The 23,331-nt window shown below is 46.4% G+C and overlaps 1 protein-coding gene across 9 annotated transcripts in view; it reads right to left on the reverse strand.

Annotated features, from left to right (window-relative positions):
• Positions 1–23,331, reverse strand: part of nfic (nuclear factor I/C) — a 97,977-nt gene that overhangs the window by 33,807 nt on the left and 40,839 nt on the right. For 3 of the 9 annotated variants that reach the window (XR_008694312.1, XM_055507650.1, XM_055507651.1), the window contains exons 9-12: positions 4,574–4,693; positions 4,290–4,447; positions 1,831–2,014; positions 517–580 (exon numbers count right to left, since the gene is read on the reverse strand). Coding sequence is in view for 8 of the 9 variants with exons in the window: in XM_055507650.1 (XP_055363625.1) it covers positions 517–580; positions 1,831–2,014; positions 4,290–4,447; positions 4,574–4,693 (526 nt within the window). In the remaining variant the exon portion in view is untranslated. Of the gene's footprint in view, positions 1–437; positions 1,710–1,830; positions 2,015–4,289; positions 4,448–4,573; positions 4,694–23,331 lie in introns of those variants that run through there. The other 6 variants (XM_029148321.3, XM_029148323.3, XM_055507652.1 and 3 more) reach the window with 3 other exon arrangements.

Genomic DNA, 23,331 nt, shown 5'->3' on the forward strand with positions numbered 1-23,331 from the left:
CATCCTTGTACAGTAACAACAAGTAAGATGTGATGTTAAACGTTGCAGAGCGGGCTGGGTATGTGAGAACAACCTGTTGCAATAAAATCAATATTTCAAGTAGGTCTAGATCAGTATTGTTTGTTAAAAGCAGCTTTCTTTTTTATTTTGTCGTAGGCTTTTCTTCTGTTTCTTGGCTGGCTCTTTACGCTACGCAAAGAAACTTTCCAAAGACATTTAATTACTACCTTAGGGATTTCAATTTAGTGATACTGTGTTACGTGTTACCAACCCAAGCCGCCTCTTTACGAGGGTAGCAATTGTACGTAAGACATGTGACATGTGACATCGGAGCCATCAACTGGACACATCGCTATGAAAGCACCGTCACAGGGTGACACATGTCAACAGGAAACATTTTCTCTTAGTTAAGCTGCAATAGACATAGACCGCTGGGGAATTTAATATATAGCTCCTCTACTTTCTTCTATCTCTTCTATCCAGCAACCTCCCATCATTGTTCCATGTTTAACTAACCTTGTGTCTTTATCTCCAGTAGTTGTGCTTCTTCTTCTCCCTCTCTCCCTCACTCTGTCCTCACCTATAGGTATCAGGAACGCATAGCATTGTGTCTGTGATAGGCAGCTATCCAATCATCCTGCCTATGTCCATTCCCTGGTCCAACCATCCTGCCTGTGTCCATTCCCTGGTCCAACCATCCTGCCTTTGCTCTGTTGTTGCTTGTTGTTGTTGCTGTGCTTTTCTCTCTCTCTATCCCCTCACCCCTACCAGCTTAGGCAGATGGCCGCCCACATTCAGCCTGGTTCTGCTGGAGGTTTCTTCCTCGTTAAGGAGGGAGTTTTCCTCTACACAGTTACTCTTAAATTGTAATTAATTACAATTAAAGGCTTGCTGTATGCGGAATTTGCTGGGTTAAGTTATGCAAGGTTTTAAACCTTAACTGATAAAGTGCCTTGAGATAGCTATGTTGTGATTTGGAGCTATATAAATGAAACTTAATTGAAATCAACTGAATTAGACCCTAAATAAAGGCCCTAATATTGTTGGTCATAGAACCTGTGCACCCCCAAATATCAATACTAGTTGGTGGTTTAATGTAGAGGCTTCCTATTAGTTGCTGAACACTAGTGTCGTTGTAACAGGCCTCTAATTGTCTCAGTATGTACAGTAGTAATGTCAATAAACAGATGTGTAAAAGCTGAACGCCTCAGCTTCACCTCCGCCTGTTTTGGTGACCCTTTGATGGTGAACGGCCACCCACTAGCTTCATGTCTACCTTTATGTCAGAACACATTTTTATTTCCACGGCTGTCTGCACCGTGCATCATTGACAGCTACACACACGGTCCCACTCAGTATACTGTGCAGAAGCAGACCATATTTACATTATTTACCATATTTATATAGAGGCATGTCAGGAGGAGTCTGCTATTCATTCATCTGCTTTTAAATCCACATGGTTTGGGATGTACGAAGGAAACATGCCTAGATCTGTGCTTAGTAGGAGTTGACACATCCGGATATTTTTCTACTCACTCTGGAGTTGAACATTTCCGACCTAAGCAGGAATTCAAGTCTTTGTACATGAGGCCCCTGGTCTCTGTATCCAGACCACTGACCACTGTCAGTCTGAAATTACTCTCAGGAGAATTTACAGGAGTAAACTTTGCTTTCCTTTGAATCCTAATTGCAACCTTTTCTGAAATTACCTATAAGCAAATACAGAACTGTAAGTGGTAAAATATTCAAATCTGACTTTTATAAAAAAAAAACTTCTAACTTTGTAAATTTGAGGAAAAGCTACAGATGTGCATATCTAAGAACACTTACTGGGTGATGTAGGGGAGTTTGTGCTCCCATCAGAGGAGGTGGTAGTGGCCTTTGACTCTGCGGGAAGTGACTGCCTGGTTAGAGAGGATGTGGGCGGAGCTAAGGAGGGTGCTGCTCCAGGTGGTGCCAACATTTGAGATGAGATGTAGTGACTGGGAAGTTTGACCTGGTTGCTGCCATTTAACTGAAACATTCAGAAAGACAAATTACACATACAGTATATGGTTATATTCATCATGCAGTGACTTTGTTCCACTTATAAAACACTTTGTATAACTACTAGTTTGCCTGCTCACCTGCACCATCTGAACAAACATTAGGATGAAATAAAAGACATTTTAAAACAAACATCAAAACCGCTATTACGTATTAGCAGCAAGAAATATAATAATAATGCACCTCTTTGTATTTCATCCCAGTTTCTGTGCATTTTGTTTTTTTGCAGGTTAATGCTGCAGGTACCGCACAGTAGAGGAAATAAAAGAATAAAAGTGGTCTGACATAAAGGTGGAAGTTTACCACAAAAACGTCCCTAAAACCGACAGAAGTGAAAGAGAAGACGATCTGACCCCCTGACAGTGAGTTCAGCAACTAAGAGGAAGTCTCTACATTAAACCACTGGCAAGTGTTGACACTGAAGAAAGGATGATATTTGGGGGTGCACAGCAATAATTAATATTAGTGTTGTCAAATAATTTACTGACCAAGAAGCCACCAATCTGGTACCAGCTTCAGATCTGTTCCAATGAGTATATCATTGGTAAACCAGGTACCACTAAAATGTTGCTGATTGTAACTGCATTTGTGCATCACAGATTATTTGTACATTAATCAAATAATTTTTTTTTGTTGAGTCATATTTCATCCTGTGGTTGTGCTTTTATAGCTATGTGTCCAATAGATAGGTCCGATTACAAATTACAGATTACATATCAACTGTTGTATGGAAACTTGATGCCTTGCTGACATACGAATGATTGCATCCCACACAGCTGACATGGTTCTGCCCGGCTCAGGGTCCACTACCCACCCGGTCTGCAGCTCCCTCTGGATGCACCCGTGTCTGGGACCCTACTGTGGCCAAAAGCTGGATGTGCGCTGTGCTTCTCACAGCATCGTGATCCATGAACGAGCACCTCTACCAGATTCTAATAAGATAGATTCTTTATCAGGTTCTTTAAGGTTCTTTATCAGCCGAAGAAAGAGCCCAATAAGCTTGGTTCGCATGTGGGACTCCATGCTGCCCTCTGTCGCTATTTCTGAACATTATCTTTATGCACAGCTGGGAGTCAGATTTGGGGACCAATGGATTTTGGCTCTGTGTTTTTGCAGTTACATAGTTGGCTTGTGTTGTGGAAATCTTTTTATAAAAGTATCCACTGAAGGACTGAGGACATGAGGGCTGTATTTATACCTTTTCACAAACCCCACATGAGCAGTTGACTATTCTTTGATATACATGAGTGCAGTAAACCTCCTTTACTTCCTTAATAATGTTCCCGTGGTCACCACAGTGAAACCCCACCATTTGATAACCAAATGCTTGATGACCCCCCAGGTACAACACTCAGCCAGAGGCACAGCATGTCATGACAAACACAAAATTTCCCACACTTCCTTTGAACTTGTCCTTCACCATGCAATGGGTCGGTTTGAAGATGAGTGTGAAGAAGCTGGAACAGGAATCATCAGCTCAAGTTTGAGACCATCTTGGTAAGGACCTTTCTATTGCACCTCTGTAGAAGCAATTGAGGATGCTGGATAGCAGACCAAACTTCCTCAGTCTCCTGAGAAAGTGCAGTCACTGTTGTAATTTCTTTACAATGTGGTGTGTATTGTTTGACCAAGAGAAATACCCACTCATGTGAACCCACAGGAAGGTTTTCAGTCTCTCTTTGTTACATTAAGGTAGAGCTGTAACTCCACCACTACTTTTCTTTTTGGGTCAAACATCATCTCCTTGGTTTTGGTAGCGTCTGTCGTCAGAATTTGCCACACTGTGTTTTTGACCAAGCCTGTTTTTTGTCCATCACTAGCCTGACCTGTCTGTACCTTCACCTTACCCCTGTATCGACCTCAGCCTGTCTGATCTGCCTGAGCTTATTAAATATCACAAACCGCTGTGCTTGTGGGTTCTGCGTCCTGCCGTTCTGACACTTATCAAGGCTTGAAAGCTCCTCTCTAGCAAGGCACTCAGTGTAGTTAAAATATATGAGGGTACATTAGAACCTCATGTTAGGAAGGCTGCCTTTTGTTACTAGTCCTGCTCATTTTTTTATGTATAGCTCTCTGACCTATATTCAGACTGCTGCACTATAAACAACTGAGCCTAATTTGGCTTTCAAAATTTTGAAAGGAGCTAATAACCGACTAAAGTGTCACAGTTTTGTTACTCTTATATAAATAAATATTGTGAAAGATTGAAATAGATATGAAATATTGTAAGTGTTTGTACTCACTGAACTAGAGTTTTGACTGGCAGGGTCACAAGCCAGTGAAACCAGGTCCTTTAGTGGGTCCTGGGTCAGATGAGGAGGATAGCGGATTGCTCCATGCGGGAAGTAAGAGGACGAAGGAAAATGAATAGATGAGGTGGGGTGTGGACTCCGAGAAAGACCTATAAGGACAGGGACAAATACAGAAAGTTAAGGTGTGTGTGTGTGTGTGTGTGTGTGTGTGTGTGTGTGTGTGTGTGTGTGTGTGTGTGTGTGTGTGTGTGTGTGTGTGTGTGTATGCTACTAACCACTACCACTGTGAACTGCTATGACTGGCCGTTGGTGCTGAATGAAGGAGGCCAATCTGGGTGAGTCTTCCTGGGGTGACGGGCTGTCCAGCTCTGCCTTCTTCACTGGAGGTGACAGGCCTGAAACACACAGAATAATACTGTGTCCTTTATGACTATGATGACTATCCGACACTATCCTAGATGCCCTTTAACAGGTTTCCAGCCCAAATCAGGGCCGAATTTATAGATAGACAATCAGTCACTCTTGCACTCACACTGATTCAGAATTTGGACTGTGGGAAGAAACCAGATTACTAAGAGATAACCCACCCAGACATGAGCACAAAGCACGCACAGTGAAGCACCCATGTGACCCCTGTCCGTGAGGGGGGCGAGTGGAAGAACACCTTCAATACCCCAAGTGGCCATTACGAATACTTGGTGATGCCGTTCGGATTAACCAATGCTCCAGCGGTGTTTCAGGCCCTTGTGAACGATGTGCTGGGTTCTGATGATAAATGACTTTTTTTTGTCTACCTAGACAACATCCTTGTGTTTTCTCGGACGGAGGAACAACATCGCGGCCATGTCCGGTTCTGAAGCGACTTCTGGAACACCAATTATACAGTAGGAGCTGGTCAGAATCGCTGACGGATTTTAGCATGGTTTGAGCAGGGCTTCAGTGTGCTCTCAATAATCCCCATACAAGGCCTGTCAGGCTCTGGCTCGGTTTTCAGTTTTATTTTGAAGGTACTTTGTTGTTCAGCCAGTTTCCACTTCCTGTCTTTATTTTGGTAGTCCCCCGGTTTCAATTTTCGGTTCCAGCTTTACTTCCGGTTTTCATTCACGCACCTGTATTCTATTCATGATTTCTCACCAGGACATTTAAGCACTACCTGTCACCTTTGTTATCCGCCAGATCGTTATGTATGCTAGTCATCACCTTCCAGCGTTTAGTTATCCTGCCAGCATGTCCTGTTATCCTGTTTTGTTTCCTGACTTCCGATTCTCGTCTGCCCCTGAACTGTACTGCCGCCTGAAAAAGATCTAGAGATACCGACCTGACCGCCTGACGCCGAGATAGCCTGCTCCTTAACGGTACCGTAAACTTTGCTCTCCTGTTACCGAAACTCTGCCTGCCCCCGGACCTGAATCAGCCTGCTCCACCTGTACCGAAATCTGCGATCTCCTGTGTATGACCCGGACCGTCTGGTATATCGATAACTGAATTAAAACCCTTGAACACTATTATCTGTCTGAGGTTTCCGTGCTGTGCATGTGGGTCCTTTCTCTGCCGTTCCGTGATAGAACGATCTGGCCAGACTTGGACCCAGCCAGAACCCAGGGCTGTTACGTTTTTTTTTTCCCCTTTTTTTCTCTGTTTACGCGCCTCCGTGCATAACCGTGCACCGGAGCGATGGAGTTTTTTCCCCCGAGTTTACCAGAGGATATCCGTGGGGATTTCCAGCGACTGGCGAACAAATACGCGGAAGCGCTCAGCGTTGATGCACGTCTCCGTCTGGTGAAGCTGGCGCTCGAGATTTTGGAGGACGAATGGTGGTGGCTTGAGTATCCCGGGGCCCAGGCGTTCTATGACCGACTCCGGCGGATGAAGAGGGGTTTGGCACGCGCTCTGTGCGCATCGTCTGCCTGTGCTGCTGCAGCTGCTCCCGCCACCATCCACCCGGCGGTTCCCGTTCCTGTCACCGCTCCGGCGGTTCCCGTTCCTGTCGCCGCTCCGGCGGCTCACGTTCCTGTTGCCGCTCCGGCGGCTCACGTTCCTGTTGCCGCTCCGGCGGCTCACGTTCCAGTTGCCGCTCCGGCGGCTCACGTTCCAGTTCCGGTCGCCGCTCTAGCGGTTAATGCCTCTACTCCTGTCGCCGCTCCAGCAGATCTTGTTTCCGTTCCTGTCGCCGCTTCGGCACCTCCAACCCAAGCTCCAAACGCCGCCGCCTCTGTTCGTCACTCGGACCCAGCTACAGAGACCCAGCCCCCGCCGCTCTCAGCGCCTCAGACGACGGTCAGCCGCAGGCGCTCTGGACGACGTCGGCGAGGTGGTGGTGACCGAGCAGCTCCCTTCTCCGGCAGGAGACTCCCGTGGTTCCCCTACTGACTGTGTCACGTCTATAGCAGGTATCCCAGATAGCGTCGCACGGCAGATCCACCTCTACTGTTCTCCCCCGGTTGCGTTCCTCTTCGCCCATCTGATGGACACGGCTGATTCAGCAGCAGACCAGGGCACAAGGGACCGACTTTTCGAGGAAGCAGCCGCTCTCAACCTGAGGGAACCTGCCCTGCGTGAGGTCCTGCAACTCCCAGGCCTGCAGCCAGTAGCCACACCATGTCCCACCTCTCAGTCAGGTCAGTCAAGCCACGCTCAGTCTCCAGTCCCAGGTCAGCCATGCTCTGTTCAGGCTCCAGTTCCAGTTCAGTCGTGCCCCGTTCAGTTTCCAGCTCAGCCTTGTCACGTCCAGGTTCGAGTTCAGTCCTGCCACGCTCAGTTTCCAGTGCAGCCCTGTCATGCTCAGGCCCCAGCCCAGTCCAGTCGTGCTCCGCTCAGGCTCTAGCCCCAGTTCAGTCGAGCCATGTTCAGGTTCCAGCCCAATCGAGTCAGGTTCAGGTTCCAGCCCAGCCTTGTCGCGTCCAGGCCCCAGCTCAGCCTTGTCGCAGCCAGAGTCCAGTTCAGTCCGGTTACGTTCCAGTCCAGTCGAGTCACGTCCCGGCCCCAGTCTAGTCGAGTCACGTCCAGGCCCCAGTCCAGTCGAGTCACGCTCACGTCTTGTCCCAGCCAGAGGGCACCACCCGTCGAAAAGGTGCTATGCACACCCGATCAGGCCCGACGTCTACTCCGTTGAGCTTGGCAGCTGCAAGCAGCACTGCCGGCTCCAGTGAGAAGTCAGAGAGCAGCACTGCCGGCTCCAGTGAGGACGCCGTACTAGCCCCCGTTTCTGTCGGCTCCCGCGAGGACGTCGTTCTAGCCCCCGCTCCTGTCGGCTCCCGCGAGGACGCTGTTCTAGCGCCCGCTCCTGTCGGCCTCGGAGTTTCTGCCGCAGTTCCCGCCGACCTCCAGGAGGAGGTCGCGCCAGCTGGAGTTTCTGCCGCAGTCCCCGCCGACCTCCAGGAGGAGGTCGCGCCAGCTGGAGTTCCTGTCGCAGTCCCCGCCGACCTCCAGGAGGAGGTCGAGCCAGCTGCAGTTACTGTCGCAGTTCCGGCTGCGGTTCCCCACGCCTGCCACAGTTCCCGCTGACCTCCAGGAGGAGGTCGTTCCTGTTGCCGTTCCTGCATCGGTTCCTGGCGGCTCGGCTCCGGCCGCACCTGCATCGGTTGGGTGGGTCCTTTCTCTGACGTTCCGTGACAAGGCCCCTGATCCCCCACTGTGACATATTCAATGAGTAGCTGCCTTGGTAACGCCCCCTAAGCCTCTCCTGAGAAATGGGAAGCAATGGCGCATTGATACACAAGGTGGAGCAGTGATGTGTGATCTAGGCATATAGATATACTCTCAGACTGTAAACAGAGTCTTGTAAACTACCTAGATCAAGTTGAAGGAACAACTAAAAAGAAGGATTCTAAAGACATGTTCAAAAATTAAGTAAATTTTATTTTACTTTTATTTTAGACACAACTATTTCGACTTTTGAGTATTGGTGTCATGTTTCTCTGCCATCTCTGCCTGTAAACCTGAACGACAGATGGAAAGCATACAATATATCTGTGATTGCATGGTATCAAACTGGACGTACTACTCACAGTTAATCTATGCAATCCTACACAGATTCATGTCATTAAAAACTTCATCTTCACTTTAAAGAAATAGACAGTAGACAAACACTTAGTAATGAGATATGACTGATAATAAACCCCAGGAGGTAGCAAATTCTCCCAAAGACGATGTACAAGCGGCATCATTGTAAAAAAATATTGATGAATAGATGTTGTGAATTGTTCATATCACCCATATAATCAGGGTGTTGTGCTGTGAAGTTGTTTTACAACAACATCCAGCATGTTGTACCCGTATATACATGTTGTAAGCTAATTTCCGCCTCAGTTTACCTAGTTTGAGCTCTGCTGAGTTATCATTACAGACTAATTTGACAACTTTATAAGCCAGGTTGTTTGAAAATTGAGTCACTACAACAACGTTATTTCTAGAGTAGAAATGTTTATAAGGAAGCTTCTACAGTTTGTGTTCTTCATGTTCTCCACTTGTTAAGTGGTCTTCACACCTCAGTCCTTTGTTTAAGTGATGAGCCAGTTCTTTCCAGGTGTGAAGCCTAAACACGCGGTAAACAAAAGACACCAGAGGCAGGGATCAGACCAGGGGTATCCAGATGGGAGCTTCTGTGCCTTAACCACTAGGCTGTTGGTCCTATGAGGATTACCTATAGACAGACACTAAATTCCCCCATACAGCATGATGTTAACAAAGCCTTGATTTGACAGCAATCTTTAATTTCTCCAGTGCGGGCGTTTGTATTTACATTTCCGTGACTAAACAATCAAAACCCAAACTTAAATGCTCCATTTGTGGCAGGGTCATCTATGCGGGAACGGCCGAGACTCATACGTGCTACATACAGAGTCTGCCAACTCCTGAAACGGTCCCAGACGTTATTCCAAATAATAAGTTGTTATTCTATGACTTTGAGATATACTCCGATGAGCATGGCACACACGTGCCTTTTTATGTCAGCATGATGAGGGGTAATTGCATCCCGTGAGGTTGTTACGGCCTCGACTGTGCAGTAAAGTTTCTCAAGCGCTTTAGGGCTAAAAAGTACAAAGATTCAGTGTTTTTGGCTGACTATTCGAGAGGTTTTGACGGGCATAGTCTTTTGAATGTCATGGTGGCCGCACATTGTAATGCAGGGATCTAAACTGATACTGTTCACAGAGCCTCATTACTTACTGGCGAGGCCAGCGGTCATAGTTAAGTGTTTGCCTGGGGCCAGAGTGGGCGACATTGAGTCTTATATTAAGCTCCTGTCTAAGGATAAGCGTAAGTACGCTAAGATCGTAATACACGCAGGAGCTAATGACGCCTGGTTACGCCAATCGGAAGTCACTAAAACTAACATTGAGTCGGTGTCTTCGTTCGCCCAAACAATGTCGGACTCCGTAGTTTTCTCTGGACCCCTCCCCAATGTGACCAGCGATGACATGTATAGCCGGCTGTCATTGCTGCACCACTGGTTGTCTAGTTGGTGTCCTGCAAAAGATGTGGGCTTTGTGGCTAATTGGAGCACTTTTTGGGAAAAACCTGGGCTGATTAGAAGAGACGGCGTCCATCCCACGTTGAACGGAACCTCTCTGCTTTCTAGTAACATGGCCATGTTGCTTAGTCTCCCCACTCCGCGGCAACTCAGAGTGGAGCCCAGGACGCAGAGTCACAGTCTTACACGCCTCTCTGCATGTTCTCTACAGCCGCCACCCACTCTTAGTCTTAGTTATCGCTTAGAGACTGTGTCTGCTCTTCGACCACCTAAACTATACAAGTCACAAACAAATCAAAGAGGAGTGACCTACCAGAATTTAATAAACATCAAAACAGTTCCTCTAAGAGAACAAAGTAACAGTAAGTTAATAAAGTGGTTTATTAAATATCAGATCGCTCTCATCTAAATCCTTGTTAATAAATGACTTGATAAGTGACCATCACATACAGTAGATCTGTTCTGTCTCACTGAAACCTGGCTTCAGCAGGATGAATATGTTCTCTTTTACATCATACATTAAACAAATCTCCAGAACCGCCTACTTTCATCTTACAAATATAGCTAAAATCAGAAGCATCCTCTCTCAAAGCGATGCAGAGAAACTGATCCATGCATTTGTTACCTCTAGGCTGGACTACTGTAACTGCTTACTCATAGGATGTCCTAACAGCACCTTAAAAAGCCTACAGCTTATTCAAAATGCTGCAGCCAGAGTTCTGACAGGACTTAGAAAGAGAGATCACATTTCTCGAACATTAGCTTCTCTGCACTGGCTGCCTGTAAAATGTAGGATAGAATTTAAAATTCTCCTACTCACATACAAAGTACTAAATGATAAAGCTCCTTCTTATCTTAAAGATCTCATAGTTTCTTATGCTCTCAGAAGAACGCTTCGTTCTTAGAGCGTTGGGCTACTTGTGGTTCCTAGAGTCTTTAAATGTAGAACAGGAGGCAGAGCTTTTAGCTACCAAGCTCCTCTCCTGTGGAACCAGCTCCCTCTTCAGGTTCGAGAAGCTGACACACCCTCCACCTTTAAGATTAGGCTTAAAACCTTCCTTTTTTGATAAAGCTTATAGTTAAATATGGTTCAGGTCACTGGCAAAGATTGTTAGTCACAGGAACCATCTCTTAGTTAAGCTGCAATATACATAGACTGCTGGGGGACTTAATTTATACACTGGGCTCCTCTGTTTCCTTCTACCCCTTCTGTCCAATAACCTCCCATTATTGTTCTATGTTCAATTAACCTTGTCTCTTTTTCTCCAGTAGTTATGCTTCTCTCTCTCTCTCTCTCTTTCTCTCTCTCTCTCTCTCTCTCTCCTCTGCTCTGTCCTCACCTCCAGGTATCATTGGACTCAAAGTTTGGTGTCTGTGATGGGCAGCTGTGGATCAAACCATCCTGCCTGTATCCAGTCCCTGGTCCAACCGTCCTGCCTGTGCTCTGTTGTTGCTTGTTGTTGTTGCTGTGCTTTTCTCTCTCTCTATCCCTTCACCCCATCTGGTCTAGGCAGATGGCCGCCCATATCCAGCCTGGTTCTGCTGGAGGTTTCTTCCTCGTTAAAGAGAGAGTTTTTGGGGGCTCCTTCCGGGGGGGCCAGTAGACGGAGCCTTCCCATTGATGGCTCTGTCTGCTGGACCCCTCGGAGAATTGGGTATCTCCCAAAGTTCCTCTTACTTAGCCACATACACATACATTTAGGGCCGGGGGTGGGCTCCTTCACTGGGGCCTGGGGCTCAGGCCAGTTGTGGCCTCGGCCACTGGCCCTGGTGGAGAGATCACCACCCAGTTTTAACTGCAAAAAGACATTTAGGGCGAGGGGGCACTGTCCGGGGGACACACCATCAGCCAGCGGTTGTGCTCCTGGAGGGGTCACCCACCTTCAGTGCACTTTAGTTTCACACACCCACGTCCAAGCTGGGTTGCAGGGTTCTGGGGTGCCTTTTTCTGCTGCCCTCTGCCTCCCCCGGGTTGGGGGGGTTGGGCGGAGCTCGGGAGGAGCTGCGGTCCCTGCCTGGGGCCACATGGACGGCAGGCCGGAGACCTACCCTCCCCACGAATGTGATCAAGCGAATGGTGTGGGTGCGAGAATGTATCTGAGAGTGCATTGGTTCACGTATGATTGACTAGTTTGTTGTGAGAGAGTCTATGGTGTTTGTATGTGTTGATGTGATGATGTGTGTTGCACACGTGGGTGGGTGTATGCGTCTGTGTTTGTGTGAGTTGGTATGCGTGTGGTGCGGTTGAAGTGTCGGGGGTCCGGTTTTTCGCCCGGGGTACGATGATCGTCTGCCCGGGTGGTCTCTTTTCTGCTGACCCCACCAATTGCTGGCCTTGTGCTGCAGGCCGCTGTGGCGCCAGGGGATGAGGTCGGGCCGATGGGGTAGGCCCCGCTCCGCTCGTGTGGGGGTGGTGGACTGGGGGCGGGCCCCACTCTGGGCGCGGGGGCATCTTCTGGCGGACTCCCTACGGACCGTGGGTCCTCGGGCTCTACTCTTTCAGGCCGACCCTCCCGCCGGGGGGAGTGTTTGCCCCTGGTTCTCATGGGGCGGACAGCGTTGACCCCCGGTGGCCCACTCTGGCCTCGGGTGCTGTCTCTGTGGCTGCTGCAGCTCTACCTGGGGGGCTCTGTGTGGGCGGCTTGGGTCGCAACACCTGCCCTCCTGGAACTGAAGGTGTGTGGGCTCCCTGGCTGCTGGGATTCCTTCCTCTGCTTGCTGGATGGGCGTAGTGGCCGAGCCCCTCACATCACCCTGGCTTCCACAAGTGGCATTGTTCATGCACCAACGTCTGCCTCACCCTTTGGGTGAATAATGTTAAGCTACAGCCTTACTAACCTTGTAGTGGGACACATTCCAAATCCAACTGTAAGCATTATTGATACTTATCACTACCAATATGAATAATGTGTGAAAATGGAATTTGTGGTGTTGTATGTCATGACTTTTATTAAGTAGTATGGGATATGTATAATAAAGCACATATGTATGTATATTGTATGTATATGTTTGTATTAGTATGTGCACATACCCTAGCACTATTATTGGTATTAGTATTAATCTCCAAGGTAAACCACAGTACAAAAATTGTTTAGTTATGAATGTGTTAGCCTAAGGTACATCCCTGCTTCTTATTTATTTATTTATTTATTTATTTTTTGCTCCGATTGTTTACTTAACAGATTTGCTTGGTTTCAGCAGCTGGTTGCACCCCTTACCCCCCCTCCCGCATACACACTCTAAAGCAGAAACCTAACCTGTCCACCAACACAGCAACATCACACACATTTTGGATTAGCTAAATAAACCATTAAATAAACCATAAATCAGGAAGAGTATATATATTCTATATATACTCTTCTTGTTAAAGCAAAGCTGTCCATCACAATATGACATTCAGTGTAATATATGCTGCTTGCTAAACTGCTGGACAGAACAAAAAAAAAAGAGAGTTTTTCCTCTCCACTGTTGCTGTCAAATTAAATGCTTGCTGTATGTGGGATTTGTTGGGTTTAGTTGTGTGAGGTCTTAAACCTTACTTTGTAAAGTGCCTTGAGATAACTTTGTTGTGATTTGGCGCTATATTAATAAAACTGAATTGAATTGAATTATAATCTGAAATTTATAGATTCAATGTTTTTTGCCTTTTGCACTAGCCTTCCTGCCAAAAGCTCTGGGCTTCGAGGGCACGGCAAAAGGCCATTTCCTACACAAGTTCAGCTCTAGGGAGATTCAGAATTATGTCGGGCCATACCTGGCTCCTAAATATTACGGATGCGATGGAATGACTCCAAAGAAACATGAGGATTTCATGGCATGGTATGGCACAGTTTTTTAGGGCATGTTTCAATTTTGAAGCGGAAGCGAGGAGCTACTGCTGAAATGATACAGAGATTCTCATGAAAGCTTGCTTTGCATTTAAAGGAAACACGCTGGGCATTCCCTGCCCGTACGATTACAAGTATAGATGCAAGTACTTTTCGGATGCGTGTGTGCAGTGGCTAGAATGGGTGATGGCCAGAGACGGCGTGTTTATCCAGCACATGCTATATGGTGGGGAGCGGAGCTTTGGGCACATGCGCGTGGACGGCTATTGTGAGTCAGGCGGGGTGAAGACGGCATATGAATTTTAGGGCTGATTGTACCACGGTTTCTTGGAGTGTTTTTTCAGGCAGCAGCATTCACGCCTTAATGGGAAAAACTTTTTAAAAAATGCATGCCGACACGCAGGAGAGATTGGCAAAGCTGCGGTCCCAGTACAGTCTCCATATGGACGGAACACTGCTGGGAACAGTTGAAAAGATCTCACCAGGGGGTGATCCCTGTGTCCTTACGTCAACTACGATATTCCCTACTTTAAAATTCATCTTTAAGGCGTTCTTGTGTCTCAAAGGAAAGGAGCCATACAGGTTCTTAATTACCTCTAAAGTATTTTCAGACGTCACCTAAGCAGGTGCCGTTTTAATACTGGAGTGATAAGTATTATTGTAGCTTTCAACAATTTTCTGCAAAACCTGGCTGTCACCTGTTTTGCGCCCTTATTTTTAATAGGCCTAACGCACGCTTTTTTAGAGAATACATCAATAACGGTCAGCAGAAATTTATAACTGTCATTGTATGATGCTGAGGCCTGGATGTCGCAGAGATTGGCTTGAAATTGGTTCAGAGGTCTGTAAACAAAAACCCTATTTCTAGGGAAATGGATCCTTACCAGTTTATGTAGGGTCTCTTCCTTAAAAAGCCTACAGCTTACTAAACACTAATTTTCTTGCCAGCCTCCTGTTCTACGGCTCTGTGTAAAGAAGCCACACCGCCATAACTGCCTGGATGAGATGGGTTGTAATAAATCTTGTTCATCAAGTTTTCCAGTTTAGGGTTACATTATTTATAGAAAAAGGTTATACAAAAATGAATAAATGCGTACAATGTGATTACAATACATGTGACTGCACAAAAATGCAGCTAGAATGAGTACATAAAAAAGTAGATGCAAATAGAATGAGTACTGTTAAGGGAAAAATGTTTCTTCCTTATTCTATGCTGTTATATGATTTATGACTAATGTTCTGCAAATAATATCTTATGTTTTGTTTTACTTCTGTTTTATGTATTCGACATTTCACCTACATTGTTCAATGCTTGTCTCTGCCTGATAGACTCTGGACTCTAGCTCCCAAACCCAAGGCCGGGGAGTTGTGTCTCTGTCTGTTGAGACTTAGCGCTACTTCTTCTCTGATAGCCAGACGCCAGTGATGCAGGTGTGAAAATGTAAACATCTCCACACACACAGCGACAGTGTGGGTGTTGTGGGATGGTGGATGCAGTTTGATTGGGCTACACAGACATTCCACCGTAGTCGAACAGAGAGTTTAAAAGGCAGAAGCAAACAAGTATTTTAGACACGGGGTCCTCCAAGTCAACTACATCAATAACGTCGCTCAGACGCTGCTCCTTGTTATCCTGTCTGTCTCGCCTCTTCTTCTTAAACGGGCTCATCTTCATTGTCGGATACATCCTCGTCCATTCTTTTAAAGAGCTTTCTCAGATATCCAGCTATTTTGCCGCGCAAAACACTCCAATCATTCACTGTGACGGGCATCGTTACAGTGTAGGGGGGAAAAGCATCACCTTTTTTGAGCTGGTAAAGACGCAACTCCTCCGTGGTGTAGCGAAACACACTTAAGATTGCCTTGGAGAGATGCGGGTATTGCTCTCTAGACCGGGCACAATCGCAGCTTCGTCGACCTGGTGCCATTAAATCCACCTTTTTACTTACCCTACCGCATTTAATAATGAATAGATGTTGTGAATTGTTCATATCACCCATATAATCAGGGTGTTGTGCTGTGAAGTTGTTTTACAACAACATCCAGCATGTTGTACCCGTATATACATGTTGTAAGCTAATTTCCGCCTCAGTTTAACTAGTTTGAGCTCTGCTGAGTTGTCATTACAGACTAATTTGACAACTTTATAAGCCAGGTTGTTTGAAAATTGAGTCACTACAACAACGTTATTTCTAGAGTAGAAATGTTTATAAGGAAGCTTCTACAGTTTGTGTTCTTCATGTTCTCCACTTGTTAAGTGGTCTTCACACCTCAGTCCTTTGTTTAAGTGATGAGCCAGTTCTTTCCAGGTGTGAAGCCTAAACACGCGGTAAACAAAAGACACCAGAGGCAGGGATCAGACCAGGGGTATCCAGATGGGAGCTTCTGTGCCTTAACCACTAGGCTGTTGGTCCTATGAGGATTACCTATAGACAGACACTAAATTCCCCCATACAGCATGATGTTAACAAAGCCTTGATTTGACAGCAATCTTTAATTTCTCCAGTGCGGGCGTTTGTATTTACATTTCCGTGACTAAACAATCAAAACCCAAACTTAAATGCTCCATTTGTGGCAGGGTCATCTATGCGGGAACGGCCGAGACTCATACGTGCTACATACAGAGTCTGCCAACTCCTGAAACGGTCCCAGACGTTATTCCAAATAATAAGTTGTTATTCTATGACTTTGAGATATACTCCGATGAGCATGGCACACACGTGCCTTTTTATGTCAGCATGATGAGGGGTAATTGCATCCCGTGAGGTTGTTACGGCCTCGACTGTGCAGTAAAGTTTCTCAAGCGCTTTAGGGCTAAAAAGTACAAAGATTCAGTGTTTTTGGCTGACTATTCGAGAGGTTTTGACGGGCATAGTCTTTTGAATGTCATGGTGGCCGCACATTGTAATGCAGGGATCTAAACTGATACTGTTCACAGAGCCTCATTACTTACTGGCGAGGCCAGCGGTCATAGTTAAGTGTTTGCCTGGGGCCAGAGTGGGCGACATTGAGTCTTATATTAAGCTCCTGTCTAAGGATAAGCGTAAGTACGCTAAGATCGTAATACACGCAGGAGCTAATGACGCCTGGTTACGCCAATCGGAAGTCACTAAAACTAACATTGAGTCGGTGTCTTCGTTCGCCCAAACAATGTCGGACTCCGTAGTTTTCTCTGGACCCCTCCCCAATGTGACCAGCGATGACATGTATAGCCGGCTGTCATTGCTGCACCACTGGTTGTCTAGTTGGTGTCCTGCAAAAGATGTGGGCTTTGTGGCTAATTGGAGCACTTTTTGGGAAAAACCTGGGCTGATTAGAAGAGACGGCGTCCATCCCACGTTGAACGGAACCTCTCTGCTTTCTAGTAACATGGCCATGTTGCTTAGTCTCCCCACTCCGCGGCAACTCAGAGTGGAGCCCAGGACGCAGAGTCACAGTCTTACACGCCTCTCTGCATGTTCTCTACAGCCGCCACCCACTCTTAGTCTTAGTTATCGCTTAGAGACTGTGTCTGCTCTTCGACCACCTAAACTATACAAGTCACAAACAAATCAAAGAGGAGTGACCTACCAGAATTTAATAAACATCAAAACAGTTCCTCTAAGAGAACAAAGTAACAGTAAGTTAATAAAGTGGTTTATTAAATATCAGATCGCTCTCATCTAAATCCTTGTTAATAAATGACTTGATAAGTGACCATCACATACAGTAGATCTGTTCTGTCTCACTGAAACCTGGCTTCAGCAGGATGAATATGTTCTCTTTTACATCATACATTAAACAAATCTCCAGAACCGCCTACTTTCATCTTACAAATATAGCTAAAATCAGAAGCATCCTCTCTCAAAGCGATGCAGAGAAACTGATCCATGCATTTGTTACCTCTAGGCTGGACTACTGTAACTGCTTACTCATAGGATGTCCTAACAGCACCTTAAAAAGCCTACAGCTTATTCAAAATGCTGCAGCCAGAGTTCTGACAGGACTTAGAAAGAGAGATCACATTTCTCGAACATTAGCTTCTCTGCACTGGCTGCCTGTAAAATGTAGGATAGAATTTAAAATTCTCCTACTCACATACAAAGTACTAAATGATAAAGCTCCTTCTTATCTTAAAGATCTCATAGTTTCTTATGCTCTCAGAAGAACGCTTCGTTCTTAGAGCGTTGGGCTACTTGTGGTTCCTAGAGTCTTTAAATGTAGAACAGGAGGCAGAGCTTTTAGCTACCAAGCTCCTCTCCTGTGGAACCAGCTCCCTCTTCAGGTTCGAGAAGCTGACACACCCTCCACCTTTAAGATTAGGCTTAAAACCTTCCTTTTTTGATAAAGCTTATAGTTAAATATGGTTCAGGTCACTGGCAAAGATTGTTAGTCACAGGAACCATCTCTTAGTTAAGCTGCAATATACATAGACTGCTGGGGGACTTAATTTATACACTGGGCTCCTCTGTTTCCTTCTACCCCTTCTGTCCAATAACCTCCCATTATTGTTCTATGTTCAATTAACCTTGTCTCTTTTTCTCCAGTAGTTATGCTTCTCTCTCTCTCTCTCTCTCTTTCTCTCTCTCTCTCTCTCTCTCTCTCTCTCTCTCTCTCTCTCTCCTCTGCTCTGTCCTCACCTCCAGGTATCATTGGACTCAAAGTTTGGTGTCTGTGATGGGCAGCTGTGGATCAAACCATCCTGCCTGTATCCAGTCCCTGGTCCAACCGTCCTGCCTGTGCTCTGTTGTTGCTTGTTGTTGTTGCTGTGCTTTTCTCTCTCTCTATCCCTTCACCCCATCTGGTCTAGGCAGATGGCCGCCCATATCCAGCCTGGTTCTGCTGGAGGTTTCTTCCTCGTTAAAGAGAGAGTTTTTGGGGGCTCCTTCCGGGGGGGCCAGTAGACGGAGCCTTCCCATTGATGGCTCTGTCTGCTGGACCCCTCGGAGAATTGGGTATCTCCCAAAGTTCCTCTTACTTAGCCACATACACATACATTTAGGGCCGGGGGTGGGCTCCTTCACTGGGGCCTGGGGCTCAGGCCAGTTGTGGCCTCGGCCACTGGCCCTGGTGGAGAGATCACCACCCAGTTTTAACTGCAAAAAGACATTTAGGGCGAGGGGGCACTGTCCGGGGGACACACCATCAGCCAGCGGTTGTGCTCCTGGAGGTGTCACCCACCTTCAGTGCACTTTAGTTTCACACACCCACGTCCAAGCTGGGTTGCAGGGTTCTGGGGTGCCTTTTTCTGCTGCCCTCTGCCTCCCCCGGGTTGGGGGGGTTGGGCGGAGCTCGGGAGGAGCTGCGGTCCCTGCCTGGGGCCACATGGACGGCAGGCCGGAGACCTACCCTCCCCACGAATGTGATCAAGCGAATGGTGTGGGTGCGAGAATGTATCTGAGAGTGCATTGGTTCACGTATGATTGACTAGTTTGTTGTGAGAGAGTCTATGGTGTTTGTATGTGTTGATGTGATGATGTGTGTTGCACATGTGGGTGGGTGTATGCGTCTGTGTTTGTGTGAGTTGGTATGCGTGTGGTGCGGTTGAAGTGTCGGGGGTCCGGTTTTTCGCCCGGGGTACGATGATCGTCTGCCCGGGTGGTCTCTTTTCTGCTGACCCCACCAATTGCTGGCCTTGTGCTGCAGGCCGCTGTGGCGCCAGGGGATGAGGTCGGGCCGATGGGGTAGGCCCCGCTCCGCTCGTGTGGGGGTGGTGGACTGGGGGCGGGCCCCACTCTGGGCGCGGGGGCATCTTCTGGCGGACTCCCTACGGACCGTGGGTCCTCGGGCTCTACTCTTTCAGGCCGACCCTCCCGCCGGGGGGAGTGTTTGCCCCTGGTTCTCATGGGGCGGACAGCGTTGACCCCCGGTGGCCCACTCTGGCCTCGGGTGCTGTCTCTGTGGCTGCTGCAGCTCTACCTGGGGGGCTCTGTGTGGGCGGCTTGGGTCGCAACACCTGCCCTCCTGGAACTGAAGGTGTGTGGGCTCCCTGGCTGCTGGGATTCCTTCCTCTGCTTGCTGGATGGGCGTAGTGGCCGAGCCCCTCACATCACCCTGGCTTCCACAAGTGGCATTGTTCAGGCACCAACGTCTGCCTCACCCTTTGGGTGAATAATGTTAAGCTACAGCCTTACTAACCTTGTAGTGGGACACTTTCCAAATCCAACTGTAAGCATTATTGATACTTATCACTACCAATATGAATAATGTGTGAAAATGGAATTTGTGGTGTTGTATGTCATGACTTTTATTAAGTAGTATGGGATATGTATAATAAAGCACATATGTATGTATATTGTATGTATATGTTTGTATTAGTATGTGCACATACCCTAGCACTATTATTGGTATTAGTATTAATCTCCAAGGTAAACCACAGTACAAAAATTGTTTAGTTATGAATGTGTTAGCCTAAGGTACATCCCTGCTTCTTATTTATTTATTTATTTATTTATTTTTTGCTCCGATTGTTTACTTAACAGATTTGCTTGGTTTCAGCAGCTGGTTGCACCCCTTACCCCCCCTCCCGCATACACACTCTAAAGCAGAAACCTAACCTGTCCACCAACACAGCAACATCACACACATTTTGGATTAGCTAAATAAACCATTAAATAAACCATAAATCAGGAAGAGTATATATATTCTATATATACTCTTCTTGTTAAAGCAAAGCTGTCCATCACAATATGACATTCAGTGTAATATATGCTGCTTGCTAAACTGCTGGACAGAACAAAAAAAAAAGAGAGTTTTTCCTCTCCACTGTTGCTGTCAAATTAAATGCTTGCTGTATGTGGGATTTGTTGGGTTTAGTTGTGTGAGGTCTTAAACCTTACTTTGTAAAGTGCCTTGAGATAACTTTGTTGTGATTTGGCGCTATATTAATAAAACTGAATTGAATTGAATTATAATCTGAAATTTATAGATTCAATGTTTTTTGCCTTTTGCACTAGCCTTCCTGCCAAAAGCTCTGGGCTTCGAGGGCACGGCAAAAGGCCATTTCCTACACAAGTTCAGCTCTAGGGAGATTCAGAATTATGTCGGGCCATACCTGGCTCCTAAATATTACGGATGCGATGGAATGACTCCAAAGAAACATGAGGATTTCATGGCATGGTATGGCACAGTTTTTTAGGGCATGTTTCAATTTTGAAGCGGAAGCGAGGAGCTACTGCTGAAATGATACAGAGATTCTCATGAAAGCTTGCTTTGCATTTAAAGGAAACACGCTGGGCATTCCCTGCCCGTACGATTACAAGTATAGATGCAAGTACTTTTCGGATGCGTGTGTGCAGTGGCTAGAATGGGTGATGGCCAGAGACAGCGTGTTTATCCAGCACATGCTATATGGTGGGGAGCGGAGCTTTGGGCACATGCGCGTGGACGGCTATTGTGAGTCAGGCGGGGTGAAGACGGCATATGAATTTTAGGGCTGATTGTACCACGGTTTCTTGGAGTGTTTTTTCAGGCAGCAGCATTCACGCCTTAATGGGAAAAACTTTTTAAAAAATGCATGCCGACACGCAGGAGAGATTGGCAAAGCTGCGGTCCCAGTACAGTCTCCATATGGACGGAACACTGCTGGGAACAGTTGAAAAGATCTCACCAGGGGGTGATCCCTGTGTCCTTACGTCAACTACGATATTCCCTACTTTAAAATTCATCTTTAAGGCGTTCTTGTGTCTCAAAGGAAAGGAGCCATACAGGTTCTTAATTACCTCTAAAGTATTTTCAGACGTCACCTAAGCAGGTGCCGTTTTAATACTGGAGTGATAAGTATTATTGTAGCTTTCAACAATTTTCTGCAAAACCTGGCTGTCACCTGTTTTGCGCCCTTATTTTTAATAGGCCTAACGCACGCTTTTTTAGAGAATACATCAATAACGGTCAGCAGAAATTTATAACTGTCATTGTATGATGCTGAGGCCTGGATGTCGCAGAGATTGGCTTGAAATTGGTTCAGAGGTCTGTAAACAAAAACCCTATTTCTAGGGAAATGGATCCTTACCAGTTTATGTAGGGTCTCTTCCTTAAAAAGCCTACAGCTTACTAAACACTAATTTTCTTGCCAGCCTCCTGTTCTACGGCTCTGTGTAAAGAAGCCACACCGCCATAACTGCCTGGATGAGATGGGTTGTAATAAATCTTGTTCATCAAGTTTTCCAGTTTAGGGTTACATTATTTATAGAAAAAGGTTATACAAAAATGAATAAATGCGTACAATGTGATTACAATACATGTGACTGCACAAAAATGCAGCTAGAATGAGTACATAAAAAAGTAGATGCAAATAGAATGAGTACTGTTAAGGGAAAAATGTTTCTTCCTTATTCTATGCTGTTATATGATTTATGACTAATGTTCTGCAAATAATATCTTATGTTTTGTCTTACTTCTGTTTTATGTATTCGACATTTCACCTACATTGTTCAATGCTTGTCTCTGCCTGATAGACTCTGGACTCTAGCTCCCAAACCCAAGGCCGGGGAGTTGTGTCTCTGTCTGTTGAGACTTAGCGCTACTTCTTCTCTGATAGCCAGACGCCAGTGATGCAGGTGTGAAAATGTAAACATCTCCACACACACAGCGACAGTGTGGGTGTTGTGGGATGGTGGATGCAGTTTGATTGGGCTACACAGACATTCCACCGTAGTCGAACAGAGAGTTTAAAAGGCAGAAGCAAACAAGTATTTTAGACACGGGGTCCTCCATGTCAACTACATCAATAACGTCGCTCAGACGCTGCTCCTTGTTATCCTGTCTGTCTCGCCTCTTCTTCTTAAACGGGCTCATCTTCATTGTCGGATACATCCTCGTCCATTCTTTTAAAGAGCTTTCTCAGATATCCAGCTATTTTGCCGCGCAAAACACTCCAATCATTCACTGTGACGGGCATCGTTACAGTGTAGGGGGGAAAAGCATCACCTTTTTTGAGCTGGTAAAGACGCAACTCCTCCGTGGTGTAGCGAAACACACTTAAGATTGCCTTGGAGAGATGCGGGTATTGCTCTCTAGACCGGGCACAATCGCAGCTTCGTCGACCTGGTGCCATTAAATCCACCTTTTTACTTACCCTACCGCATTTAGGTCAGGAGTGTTGTCAGTCAAAATCAGGGAAGGGAAGGAGGCTCACAGGGGGTAACTGGAACACAGACTTCAGAACAACAACACCAGGGAAGTGTGGAGGGGCAAAAGGATCATCACCGGGGTCTGTGGGCAGGGCCAACAAACTTAATAACTTCTTTAACAGATTCCAGGCTGGACCTCTAAACCCCCCGCTACTCACGATAGGCCCCCAGCATGTCCGCCTGTAGAACTGTGTGTGACACCGTGGTCTGCAGCCCAGGTGCTCCACAGGGGACAGTCTTATCTCCCTTCCTCTTCACCCTGTACACCTCCAACTTTAGGTACAACTCAGATTCCTGTCATGTCCAGAAGTTCTCTGATTCCATCGTGCAGTTGTAGGATGTATCCAGGGTGGTGACGTCACAGAGTATCAGGGAGTGGTGGACAGCTTTGTGAACTGGTGTGGGCAGAACCACCTCTAACTGAACATTAGTTCACACTAAAGAGCTGGTGATAGACTTTAGGAAATCTGGGAGTGCTGTCACCCCTCTCACTGTTAAAAAGGAAGAGGTGGAGGTTGTGACCGAGTACAAATACCAATATACTAATATATATTTTCCAGCTGAATTCCGTGGGAGTGTACTTAGACAATAAACTGGACTGGACAAGGAACTCCTCAGCTATG

Source organism: Betta splendens, chromosome 4 (assembly GCF_900634795.4).
Source record: "Betta splendens chromosome 4, fBetSpl5.4, whole genome shotgun sequence".
Taxonomy (NCBI): domain Eukaryota; kingdom Metazoa; phylum Chordata; class Actinopteri; order Anabantiformes; family Osphronemidae; genus Betta; species Betta splendens.